The 13,583-nt window shown below is 32.3% G+C and overlaps 1 protein-coding gene across 1 annotated transcript in view; it reads left to right on the top strand.

Annotated features, from left to right (window-relative positions):
* EPRS1 (glutamyl-prolyl-tRNA synthetase 1) overlaps window positions 1-13,583 on the top strand; it is a 64,119-nt gene that overhangs the window by 31,592 nt on the left and 18,944 nt on the right. The window contains exons 19-29 of the mRNA XM_074222695.1: window positions 1,109-1,351; window positions 2,442-2,672; window positions 3,573-3,835; window positions 5,317-5,368; window positions 6,043-6,252; window positions 7,309-7,381; window positions 9,268-9,347; window positions 9,540-9,641; window positions 10,582-10,737; window positions 11,398-11,595; window positions 12,000-12,173. Coding sequence (XP_074078796.1) covers window positions 1,109-1,351; window positions 2,442-2,672; window positions 3,573-3,835; window positions 5,317-5,368; window positions 6,043-6,252; window positions 7,309-7,381; window positions 9,268-9,347; window positions 9,540-9,641; window positions 10,582-10,737; window positions 11,398-11,595; window positions 12,000-12,173 — 1,782 coding nt within the window. The remainder of the gene's footprint in view (window positions 1-1,108; window positions 1,352-2,441; window positions 2,673-3,572; window positions 3,836-5,316; window positions 5,369-6,042; window positions 6,253-7,308; window positions 7,382-9,267; window positions 9,348-9,539; window positions 9,642-10,581; window positions 10,738-11,397; window positions 11,596-11,999; window positions 12,174-13,583) is intronic.

Below are 13,583 nucleotides of genomic sequence, written 5' to 3'. Positions count from 1 at the left end.
TCATCATCATCATCACTATTTATTGTATTGTGGTAGATTCCTGTTTACTTTGATTCCAAACAGATAGAAAGTTCAGCATTAAACTCCTCAGTCCTTGTAAGCCCTTATCTCTTTCCCTTCCTCCTTCTCCCCCCCCTCCACATACCCCTTCCTTATCTTTATTTTACTTTTAATAGTCATTTGCTTTTTATAAAATCATAAATTGTAAAAAAAAGTATGAGTTTAAAAATGTATGAATAGATAATATATCAATGAGTTTAGATTTCAGTGACCTATATCAGCTGTAGTAGTGTTCAGTATTATCATTTTCTCACAAAAAAATTAAGTAGTGAATGGTATGTATCTGTGTTTTGTGATGTGGGTGAAATGAATCACAGGACAAGTAGGCATGGAAAGGTTATCTTTTGGAGATGGAGAAATCTCTTCTAAAGGAATTTACCACATTGAAGTAGTTATAATATCAGTGAAATAGTAAAAAAGTAACATGTAAGTAGTTTGTAATGATATTTTTGTTATTCAGCATATTTCCTTGTAAGCTGATAATCTGTTTAGGATACACATTCCAGTTAACTAAAATACTCAGTTCCTCAATCATTATAAAATGAACTACTATTTCTGTAAGTTATCACTTTGTCTTGAGTATTTCCTATCTGTCTTCATTTTTCTGCTTAGTCAGGGTTCAGTTAGATTACTGTAAGCTCACTTCCACACTCCCTGAGAGAACATTTGTCTGAGTAATGTCTTATCTATTTCTTTACCATTCAGTGTTTGCTTTTACTACAAAATAGAACCTATTTTAAGTGTGCTTTTCTTTGTAGAAATGGTTTAAAAAGATATTTGATCTTGGTGTTTCTCCATTTTTATTCAGCTAATTTATAATCTGTAGGTTTCATTTTTTTGTTGTAGTTTTTGTTGGGGTTTTTTTTTTTTGGTTTTTGTGGGACAATGGACTTAAAGTGACTTGTCCAAGGTTACACAACTTGTAGAATGTTTGAGACTGTATTTGAACTCTTGACTCTATCCACTGCATTACCTTACTGCCTCTATGTTTTCATTGTTTAAATGTATGTATATAGATGATTATCATTTCTCCTTTTTCCCTTCTCAGGATCAGATAGATTCTGCTGTGAAAATACTTCTAAATTTAAAGGCAGAATACAAACAAAAGACGGGCCAGGAATACAAACCAGGTGTTCTCCCTTCAGCTTCTGATGTTTCCATTTCATCTCCTCTTAACACTTCTGTGCCCCATAATACATCCTCGAGTTCAGTAGATAGCAAAGTGTTATATAACAAAGTGGCTGAACAAGGAGAAATGGTCCGGAGACTGAAATCTGAAAAAGCTTCAAAGGTATATGCATGGTTTGGTCCTATAGCATATATATCAGAAGTTAGCTTTTAATATTATTTCTCAGAAGCAATTTATTTCTTTAGACTGACATCATGTATGGCAAAAACAGTAGGCAAGGTAAATGCAGTTCTTTGTCTTCTACCATCACTGCTATTCCTTACTAACACTAGGAAGGATGAAACTAAATAAAGGGATCTTAGCTTGCCACTTGGAGAAAGTTTTGAAATCAAAGCATATGCCATATACAGGAATGCAATTAAAATCACCAGAATGATCAAATCCTATAGGCCCCACAATGCTTTACACGTAAGCATTTTTAAAATGCATGATAGGTTATGCAGTTCATTTCCAACTTTTGAAAGTGAAATTTCTTGCTTTTTAAATTGATTGGGCTACAACTCCCACTCTCCAAATGATCTGATGATTCTGCATCTACCTAGGAAAACAATGTTTTAAAAAAATAGACAATGGTCTTGTCTGTACCCTGAGTTTTCTTCCTCTTTTACCCTGGACTTGTGAGCATATATGTATTATGTTTCCAGTTTGGTTTTTAACATACATAAAATGAGACATTAATAATAAGTTCAGTCTTCTTGAATCAATTTGTTCTTGTGAACTGAATATATATCATATATATATGAATTCTGTTCTTAACTTTGCCTTAGGTTTTTCCCCCTACCTTTAGACCAAGTGGTTTTAACTCTCTTCCTTGCTTTCAGTTTATCTTTGATACCATGACTAACATATTGGACTTGGAATCAAGAAGATCTAAGTTTGAATCCAACTTCTGATACTTAACTCTATAACCCTGGACAAGTCAGGGTTACTTTAACCTCTCTCAGCCTTCAATAAATGGGTTATTGTAAGAATTAAGAGAGACAATATGTAAAATGCTTTGCAAACCTTAAAATATTAGCTAGCTCTTAAAAGTAGAAAAAGTAGAAAAAACAATTTACATGAATATTCTCCTAGCTATTTAATGATTGAAAAGGTCACTCATATTCTCTTCTGATTAAATCTTTGTCTTCTATTGCTTATCTTTATAATTTTTCCTTTTGTGTATGTATTTGTTTTATTTCGTTTAACCCAGGATAAAATTGATGAAGCTGTAAAACTGTTGCTCTCCCTAAAAGCTGAGTATAAAGAAAAAACTGGACAAGAATATAAGCCTAATCAACCTCCATTTCAGAGTTTGGCTTCAAGTCCAACCAAAATCATTGAAATCAGTGGTCCTGATACACCTGAAGCCAAAGCTTTGTTTGATCAAGTGGCTGCCCAAGGAGATGCAGTTCGGAAACTAAAAACTGAAAGAGTCACTAAGGTCTGTATTTATATACTTTCTTATAAACCACTCTGATGATGTCATAAACCTCCCTAAAAAAGATGGTTTCTTATTATGTGTAGAGAAGGAATAAATTATGTTGTACTGATTAGTGTAAGTGAAATGAGATAGACCCTGTGGAGTAAGATGTGGAGTTTTTTAAAAATTTAGAAAATATATCATACTGTTTGAGTCTGTCCTGGGAATCAGAAAGACATGACTTTATGTTCTGCGCTTTGCATTTATGAGATCAGACAAGTCTTTCACCTGCTATTGTTCCATTCGATCTCAGATTGTGAATTGTAGAACCGGTGCCTCACTGGAACTCCCTGGACCAAGGAAATCACAGATCTGGTCCAGCACACAAATATATGTGTGTTTGTTTGTAGATATATGTAATACATGGGTTTACACTTGTATGTATATAAAACAAGCTACTTTTGTAGATTTTTATGCTAGTGGGAGAATTTTTAGTCCTGTTTGTTAAACTGTAAAGTTTTTATTACTTTTACTTTAGATTTCCATCAGACAAAGCTTAATATTTTCAGATCTCTTTTCTTTGCACCTCAGACACACTATTAAATAGACACCATATTCTGTTTAATTTCATCAAAAGTTAGTATTGTAGGAGCAGCTAGGAGGACCTGAGTTCAAATTTGACCTCAAACACTTAATAATTGCCTAGCTGTGTGACCTTGGGCAAGTCACCTAACCCTGTTGCCTTAAATAAATTTAAAAAATTTTTTTAAGTTAGTATTTTATTTATACTTCTCTTTCTTTTTGAGACTTTTGTTTTGTTTAGAAATCTGTTAACATGAGCATAAATGATTATTGTTCAATGGATAGAAAATACTTTGTGATTCATATTGACTTGTATTTTCTTTTTCTATTGTCTCCAAGGATAAAGTAGATGCAGCTGTACAGGAACTCCTTCAGTTGAAGGCACAGTACAAGTCTCTTACAGGAATGGATTACAAACCAGTTTCTGCCACAGGAGCTGAAGACAAGGACAAAAAGAAAAAAGAAAAGGAAAATAAATCTGAAAAGCAAAATAAGCCACAGAAACAAAATGATGGCCAAAAGAAAGAATCTTCTAAGGAGCACAGTAGTGGGATGTCTTCAAGTGGAGCAGGAGAAGGTCAGGGACCTAAGAAACAAACCAGGTAATATATTCTACTGGCAACTTTTAATCCCCTACAAAATTCAAACAATAAATTTTGTTTGAGTCAAGCTAATTTAATGTTTACAACTTATTTTGTTTAGTGTGAGCTCTTAGATATAAAGATAATCTAAATGTTAAAACCGTAGCATGAGGAATTAAGATTTATTATAAGTAAGAGTTGGGTTTTATTGTTTGTTTTGGCAGGGAGATAGATGTTTCTGTTTTGGGCTTTTTGTATGAGGAAGGATAGGTAGGTAGAAGGATTTGGAACTTTAATCTTTTGAGAACTTTGAAATATATGAGCTTAAGTGTAAAACTAAATGAGATGAGAGTCGTAAAAATCATATTTTTAGGAGTATTATATGTTTCATTTTTTATAAATATAATCTTTTTATTATATTCCGTTAGAATGTACTTTGTCAACAGATATTCTAGATTAGAAGTTTTGAAAGTTGGAAACATAGTTGTTAGTGGCATTTTATAGTTTGTATTTAGAGGCAACAATGTAGCATATGGAATAAACTGATTTAATCATTTTTATGTTTTTATCAGGAACTTTTTTGAACTCTTGAAATAAGAGCAATTTTTAGTTAAAGATTTCCTCTTTGGAGAAGATCTGTCTCTTAAGTAACAAGTGGTTTTCCCATTCCAACTAGAATTTATGATAAATTATCCCAATATTGCCCTATTATTTTCCTCAAGAAAGAACTAAAAATGTAGAAATAACTGAGAAAAGTTAAATAATAATCAGATGTGTTTTATTTTGGTCATATTAATAATAGATAGAAAGTTGCCAGGTAGAAAGAAGTATCCATTGAATATAAAAGAGTCCATCAGGTTTGTGCAAATTTAAAAGAGGAAGATAATAATGAATTGTTATGTACAGCTGATGCAAGAATCTGAGAAATCAGGCCTAAAAAGGTTAGGCCTAACTTGCCTAATTAATTTTAGGCCTAGTCTTTAGATCCTCTACTAGGCTTCTCTGTCACATTCAAGAGTCATATTCCCATAATATACTGAATTTATATAGAGAGATGAGCAGCCAAAGAAATGCTCATAGTTTCATTAAGGTTGTCACTGCTAGTTAAGTTACACACAGCAGGACAACCCGTTAGAGTTCCATGACTGATTAGGAGTCACAGCCAGCTTGGGTTTGAGTTCCATTACAAATCAGTTATGGCTACCCAGAAGTATCTGTTCTAGTCATATATTCCAAGCTTTTGTTGCTCTGTAATCTAGTAATGTATTTTGGGGTGCTTGGCTGTGGGGAAGAAATAACTTGAAGTTGCCTAGCTGCTGACTAAGGATTTTAAATCTTTTTGAATGGTCCACTAAAGTTTCCTCCCCTGAGGAATTATGCTTGTCCTTAGTATTAGCTATAACTTGGTCCCTTCTACTTAAAGTCATTTTTAAAATTTTCCTTGAATATCTGCAGTAGTAATTTCATTTGGGGATTTACTTTTTGTTTTCCAATTTCTACAGGTTGGGGTTAGAAGCAAAAAAAGAAGAAAATCTTGCAGACTGGTTTTCTCAAGTGAGTGTATTGCACTTGACTTTCATATTTATAAATTGATATGCTAGCTTGTACAAAATTATAAAGAAAGAAACTTGAGTACATGTAATTTAATCTCAGTTCTTTTAATATTGTTTGGATAATTTTTCAATGTTGATCACATCTTTTGAATGAATTATATGTTCTTATCGGTTCTTCTAGATTGTATTTAGGATAGGATAGATAGTGTACATAGTTCTTAAATGTTTTTCATGTGGATTTTCACCCTCCATTAAAATCCTGTTCTGATATTCAGGAATGTAGGAGTGACCCTAAAATTTCAAGGGTTAAACTAATAAAATGCAAATCCTGATCATACATCCTATGAAGTGGTAAAGACATTTGAAAAACCACTTTAACTTATTTCTGAGAGACTCTTATCACCAGAAAATTTGCCTTCAGCTTTTTGACCACACTAACAATGAAAATGATCTATTAAAACAGGGAGGGTTGTAATCTGCTTAAATGGAAGATGATTTGTACTGATAAAATCATATATCTTTTGAAGATTTAAATTTGATTTATAGTCTTTCATGTAAATTTAAAATTTAAAGTTTGGGTGTCATGCTCCTAGCTTGTTTTATTATATTCTATTAGTAATTTAATTATTAGCTTCATTAAATTCTTTTGTAATAATGAATTTTTATTTTATAAAGGTAATCACAAAATCAGAAATGATTGAGTACTATGATGTGAGTGGTTGCTATATCCTCCGTCCCTGGGCCTATTCCATTTGGGAAGCCATTAAAAATTTTTTTGATGCTGAGATCAAGAAACTGGGTGTAGAAAACTGCTACTTCCCTATGTTTGTATCTCAAGGTGCTTTGGAGAAAGAAAAGACTCATGTTGCTGACTTTGCCCCTGAGGTGAGCTGACTTTGCTTTATTTACAGGATTGTTATTCTCAGTGGATTTGTTTTCACTTGTAGATATTGAGGTTAACTTTAAAACCCTTTAGTAAGAAATGATGAAAAATATGCTATTAATAAATTATATAGGAACTGTTTTGTATTAATGTCTTCATGGATAAATGGAATTTCTTCTTCGGTCAGTTTATTAATTTTAAAAAGAGGCAATGGAAATTGCTCTTTTAATATTTGCAGAGGGATAAGGATGTTAGAGTTCAGTTCTTTGAACTATTCTAACTTAAAACTATGGTGGCATTTATAATTGGTACTGCTGCTTCTCAGTCTCTTTTGCTTATCATTTCATCACATATCTCCTAACTCTAGATTTTCTCCTAGGCTCTCTTCTATTCTCTCTTTTGAGATCGTTTCACTGACTGAACCTCATCAGCTCCCAGAGGTTTCATTGTCGTTCTTAGAACTATATCCAAAAGTCAGCAAGTATTTGTTAAGCACTCACAATGGGCCAGTCTCTGTGCTGAGGAATAGGATACAAAGAAAGACAAATACCTTCCTTGTCCTCAAGAAGTTCAGATCAGGGAATCCCTTTAACTTAAAGGAAAAATTATAAATTGAGCTCTGATATTCAGAACTCTTCAAAGTCTGACCCTACTTTAACTTTTATAACCCATTACACATTATTCTCCTTCAAGTTCTTTTTAATCAAGCCACACCAGCATGCTGACTCACTCCTCTTGTCATTACATCATGCCTTTGTACTGACTATTCTTCATATTTAAATGTGCTCACTACTTACTTCGTCCCTTAGAACTTCTAGTTTCCTTCAAGACTCTCAAGCCCCACAGAACTAATGTATTCCATTTTTTTTTTTATATTCCCTAGTACTTAGCACAGAACCTAGAAGGTAATAGATGTTATGTGACTGACATCTGTATGCATGTCTTTACCCTGATCAATGTAATGACTGCTTTACTTTTGTCATTGTAGAACATAATGGGCACTTGATAAATACTGATTAATTGCCCAAGTTTTCAGAGTACAAACTTTGTCTTTCTAGGTTGCTTGGGTTACAAGGTCTGGCAAAACAGAGCTGGCAGAACCAATAGCTGTTCGCCCGACCAGTGAAACAGGTAAGGAAAGGCTTTAGGAGAAGGTGGCTTTATGAGCACCACACTCTCTTTCCTTAGTCATTATATTTGTGAGACTTACCAGAAATAGAAAGTATTAGGAAGTTTAATAAAGATGGACCTGGAAATAGTGTGGACAAGAAAAACTGTCTATTTCTCCTATATGAGTACAGGGCTTCTTAGAAAAGCCTTTTCTCTCACCTTCTATTGAGAGAAATGCTAATTTATAACATTTTCTAGTCAGGAAAATTAATTTTAGATTTTTTAATTGTTTTTTAAGTCCTTTTTTATAATGAGCATTTAAAAGTTCTGCCCCATTTCCTAATTTTTATTAGTCATCGTGGTTATTTCAGAACTAGTTCTTTAGTTCCCTGATTTTCAGTTTGCTTTAAGAGGAATGTAAAAGATAATAGTTATTGCTATTATTTTCACACTTATGGGGTTTTCAGTAGAACACAATAAGTAATATAAAACCTCTGTCAGAATAATTGAGAGACTAGATCTCTAATTTTACTTTCCAGAGGAGCCTTGCATTTTTGATTGTGCATAATAATTGCAAACACAAATTTTAGAAAGATAAGCTTTTTTTCATATCTATAGATCATAAGATTATTCTGTGTTTTAGATTCGCATGGTCCTTTTACATCATCTCTTCCTTTGGCAGATGAGGAAGCAGTCCTCTCTGAAAGGTTGTGACTTGTTCACTTGGTAGATAGCCAAATGGAGAGTTATTGAAAATTTGCCCAAAGACCTCATTCTCTCCCCCATTTTTAAAAAATAATGTGTCATGCCTAATGGAAGGGAATGTTGCTTTTCAGAATGATAGTATAGTAATATTACCATTTGTAGTACAGTTTATGTAACTTAGTAGTTGTGAACCTTAATTCATATTAATTTTTCATAAAATAGTTTTATTTAGTTTTTTTCTAAAATTCTATCTCATATGAAATCATCTTTTTTGGAACCTGCATAAGTAGGTTCTTTTCTATATCTCATGATATTTTCTTCATCTTTTAGAATATTTACTATTTTGAATGGTCACTGCACATAAGTCACAGCACATGTAGAATAACATAAGGGAAAATAGTGCCAATTATATTGAGCAAAGCACCTAAAATAGCATTTTATATTAAAATTTCTAACTATTAACAGTAGTAACTAAACAGTTTATATAATGGCAAAAAATTTAGGTGTGTCAATATATTCTTTTGGGTGATGGGGATAGGATTGGCAATCAGGTAACTTGCCCAGGGTTACACAGCTATTAAATGTCTGAGGTTAGGTTTGAACTCAGGACCTTCTGACTCCAGGACCAGTAGTACTCTATCCACTGTGCCACCTCACTACCCTTATCTACTTTATTTACTAAATATGATGCTATACTTTAGCCTGAACTCTTAGAATAGCCATTCTTTCCCCACCTTCAGTTCTCTTCCCTCTTCAATCAGTTCTCCATTCAGCTGCTAAATATTATCCTTAAAGGATGAATTTTAGCCATGTCATTCCCTGGTCTAGAAAGCTTTACTGTCTTCCTTTTACATCTTGGGATAAAATACAAACCCCTTTGTTGGGAATTCAAGGTTCCTCAGCTTACCCTAATTAGGTTTTACTTTCCTTTTTATTTTACCAGCTTACCTAAATTACATATTACTTTACTTTCTTACAGTCTAGTCTGATCGGCCTACTTTTTGTTACATTCCTTCTCCTATTTCCATGCCTCTGTGTTGTCTCGCCTTCATGCCTGTAATGTACTCTCCCTCCTCAAGGGCCCCTTCTGAAGAACTGATTCCTTCTACCAGCTATTCCTATCCACCTTCTGGAAATAACTCTGTTTATTTTATGATCAGTTTATTGTTCGATTAAGATTTCTCTTTGGTTTTTCTTTTTAGTAATGTATCCTGCTTATGCAAAATGGGTCCAGTCACATAGGGATCTGCCAATCAGACTTAATCAGTGGTGCAATGTAGTGGTAAGTACATATATCTTACTGATTTCATGTATTATTCTTCAAAGGAGTAAAAAAATCTTAGTTATTATATTGAATAGATTTTTTTGTAGATAGGACTATTTTTGGATCTTAAGAGTTGTGAAACAAATGCCAAATAAAGTAAAAAATTTTCACTAGGTCCCTGACTTTTAACCACATTAACTTCTTTTTCAGCGTTGGGAATTCAAACATCCACAGCCTTTCCTACGTACCCGTGAATTCCTTTGGCAGGAAGGACATAGTGCTTTTGCTACATATGAAGAAGCCGCAGAAGAGGTATAGATTTTTGGTGATCCATTTATTTGTTATATGAGTATGTGTCATAGCACGATGGGTATTCAGTAAGTACTTAAAAGCAAAAATTTAGTCTTCTATAAGTGGCATAAATGAGAGATTTTCAGTTAGTCTAGCTTTGATTTATGCTCTACATGTACCCTCTACTCTGATACCTCATTGTAGTATGATGGCAGTCCTGATAACTTCTAGCAAAGGGCAGATTCTATGATACTTGAAAGGCTAGTAAGGGATTACCAATTTAACCAAGTTAGGAGAGGCTCATTTTCAGAAGATTGGGGAATTTTTTTTCACCCTAAAAATTAATGAAGATCTTATTCTGAGAAGTTATCTGTTTAAGTGAAAGGAGTGCCTACCCTCATGAAATGATATTTGAAGTGTCAATTGCATTAGAATTTAAGTAACTGCTCAATTGAAATTTTTCATTATTTGTTGTTTACAGTTGAAAATTCTGACTGGTGTATAACTCAAATTGTTATGAAAAAGCTAATCATTGATTAATTTTTAATTATTTATTAGAATTTTTTAACTGAATGCTTTGTTGACTTTAGAGTATTTTAAATTTGTAGAATATATAGGATGCATATACATATACTTGAACACACATGCATATATAAAGATATATGCATACATACATATGTGCCTATGTCTTTGATTACTTTAATTTCTAAATTTATAAAATAAAACTTTCAATGGAAATACTTTTGTGGTTAACAGTTTGATTTTTATTTGTTCTATGCATGTTACTAGGTTCAGAAATTTCCCTTTAAATTTATTCTGTTCACTTTTTCAAACCTTTTCAGAAAAATTTTTTTGTCATTTAGAAGGAATTTCTGCTCATTTATTTTTCTAATAAAGCTTTTCTAAATTAAATAGACAAATGTCATAGATGTGAAAACACTTATATTTGCAATGTGGATAGGTCCTGCAAATACTTGACTTATATGCTCAAGTGTATGAAGAACTCCTGGCAATTCCAGTTGTAAAAGGAAGAAAAACTGAGAAGGAGAAGTTTGCAGGAGGAGACTATACCACTACAGTAGAAGCATTCATTTCTGCCAGTGGAAGAGCAATCCAGGTATCAAGTTGGAATATAGAATTTTACTTAATAAATTTAGTGTGACCACCAAAGAAGTAAAGACAAAAAAAATCCCTGAAGATGATTCTTAGAACTGAAAATTTTTAAATCCTTTCTCTACCCTTGTCTTCACTTAGAATTATATTATTATTGGGTCAAATAGACATAATACTTAAAGAAGTTCAATATTAAGCATACTTCTTCTGGAATTCTTTTCTGGATAAAATGATTTTTCCCCTTTTAATGTCATGTTTTTATTTGATCTTCATAAATGTCTTTTCCTTTTTTAGCAATGGAAAGAAACCATGCTCATTGCTCTCCTGAATAAAGTATATTTTGAATCATTTTAAATTGCCCTTAAACATAGATATTTTATGACCATAAAATTTTTTTTCTTTTTTTAATTAAAGATATTATTTGAGTTTTACAATTTCCCCCCCCAATCTTACTTCCCTCCCCCCACCTCCCATACCGTAAAGTTTTTTTTAAAACTCTTTCTAAAATAATGGTATTAGGTAGAATAGTTAAATTTTTTTTGATTCAGAAGAAAACTTTTTGAGAAGATTAGCCCATACTTGTCAAGGCATAGTTAATTATCTTAACTTTACTAAATAATCTGCTATACATTTTTATGCTTGCATATGTTTGGATTTATTTTAGGGAGCAACATCACATCATCTCGGACAGAATTTTTCTAAAATGTTTGAGATTATTTTTGAAGACCCAAAGACACCAGGAGAGAAACAGTATGCCTATCAAAACTCTTGGGGGCTTACAACTCGAACTATTGGTGTTATGACAATGGTTCATGGAGACAACATGGGTTTGGTTCTGCCACCCCGAGTAGCCTGTGTTCAGGTAAGGAACATGTCTCCTTTATTCTGTAACCTTTGTACTTTGAATAGTGGAGTTTTCAATAATTAAAAAAAAATGCATTTTAAGTAAGATAATGTAGCATGTTAAACAATTCTTTGTTTATTTTAACCATTTTTATATATTTATTTCATTTCTGTAGTTAATTACTTTCAATTCTTAAGATATTTACTTTAAAATAATTTCTGAAGCCAAGTGTTTTCTACTTCATAGAAGATACTATTTCTGGGAGTCTGATAAATGATTCCTTAAAATTTCTTGTAATTTAGAAATCATGTACACTGACTTTATGAAAAGTTTTATAGTTGCAAACTTACTAATTTTCCATAATAAAATTACTTGAATTGAACTTATGTATTCTGACTTTGAGACATTTTATTGGTTTATAGGTTGTTGTTATTCCTTGTGGAATTACAAATGCACTCTCTGAAGAAGACAAAGAGGCTTTAATTATGAAGTGCAATGATTATCAAAAACGACTGCTCATGGCTAACATCCGTGCCCGGGTAGATTTACGAGACAATTATTCACCAGGTTGGAAGTTCAATCATTGGGAGCTCAAGGTAAATTCCTCTGAACTCTTATCTCACCATCCAATTTTATTTCATATTTTTTTATAGCTGCTTTTTCTAATACTTAAAAGCTGTATTTTTACTCTGTATTTTAAGTAATAATATTTTTGATCAGTAAAAATCAAACATCCAGATGGTGCTACACTATATACATCTGTATATACACTTCATTTACACACATATGTATTTCTACCTATCTATATCTATAAAATATAGATATAGATATATATATCTGGGTTTTCCTAAGTAACTGAACATTTAAAAAATATACTTTATTATCTATTTCCTTGCTTATTGATGGTTTGTAGTTCTTTCAGTTTATATTATAATCATTGTATGTGTTGTTTTTTTGACTAATTACTTCACTCTATATCAGTTCAGGTAAAACCTTATTGCTTTTCTATACTTGGCACATTCTTCATTTTTTATAGTATGAAAAGATTCCGTTATACTTAGCCATTTCCCAGTCAATGGGGAGTTATTTGTTTCCAATTCTTTGTTATCACCAGAAGTGGTACTATGAATAATTTGGTACAAAGCAGGACTTGCTTCTTATTAATAGTCTCCTTGAAGTATAAACCTAGTAATGGAATCTCTGAGTCAAAGAATATGGACATTTTAGTCACTTGTTTACATGATTTCAAATTACTTTTCAAGTGTTCAAGCAGTGTTCTAGTAGTGTGCCCTTCTTCCCATAAATTCTCCAGTATTGACTGTCCCCATCTTTTATCATCTTTGCCTGTTCATTAGTTAATTGTTGAATGAAACCTCAAGGTTGTTTTGAGTTGCATTCCTATTTTTAATTATTTGGAGTATTGACATGTTTGTTAATAATTTGCATTTCTTCTTTTTGAGAACTGTTCCTATTTTTTGCCAACAACTTTTGGGGAGTCACTTTTAGTCTTTTTATGTATACACCCACACATACACAAGCACACATGTGTACACGTGTACACACAAATGCACGCACACATAAAATCTGTTGATTGTTTAGTTGTCTTAGATACCAAAACCTTAATGAGAAAAATTTGATTCAAAGATTTTTCCCCTACATTCAACCACTTTCCTTGTTAATTTTCTTTGTGTATATAAAACTTTTTAGTTCCATGTTGCCAAGTATAACTATTTTAACATTTGTAATTGTCTCCATTGCTTATTTGAATAAGAATACATTTTCTTGTATCTGTATAAGGATCTGCTATTCTTAATTTTTTATGGTGTAATATTCAGTTTTGAGTTTGCATATTCATTTAGAATACATTGTGAAATTTGGCATAAGGCATTGGTCCAAGCCTAATTTCTGTCAGAACAGTTTTCCATTTTTCCCAACAATTTTTATCTAAGTGTTGGTACTGATATTTTTGATTTTGATTATGATTTGAATGGTTATTGATATCCATT

This window comes from Macrotis lagotis, chromosome 2 (assembly GCF_037893015.1).
Source record: "Macrotis lagotis isolate mMagLag1 chromosome 2, bilby.v1.9.chrom.fasta, whole genome shotgun sequence".
Classification (NCBI taxonomy): Eukaryota; Metazoa; Chordata; class Mammalia; order Peramelemorphia; family Peramelidae; genus Macrotis; species Macrotis lagotis.
The sequence above is the reverse complement of the archived record's forward strand: the minus strand, read 5'-3'. Positions and strand labels throughout refer to the sequence as shown.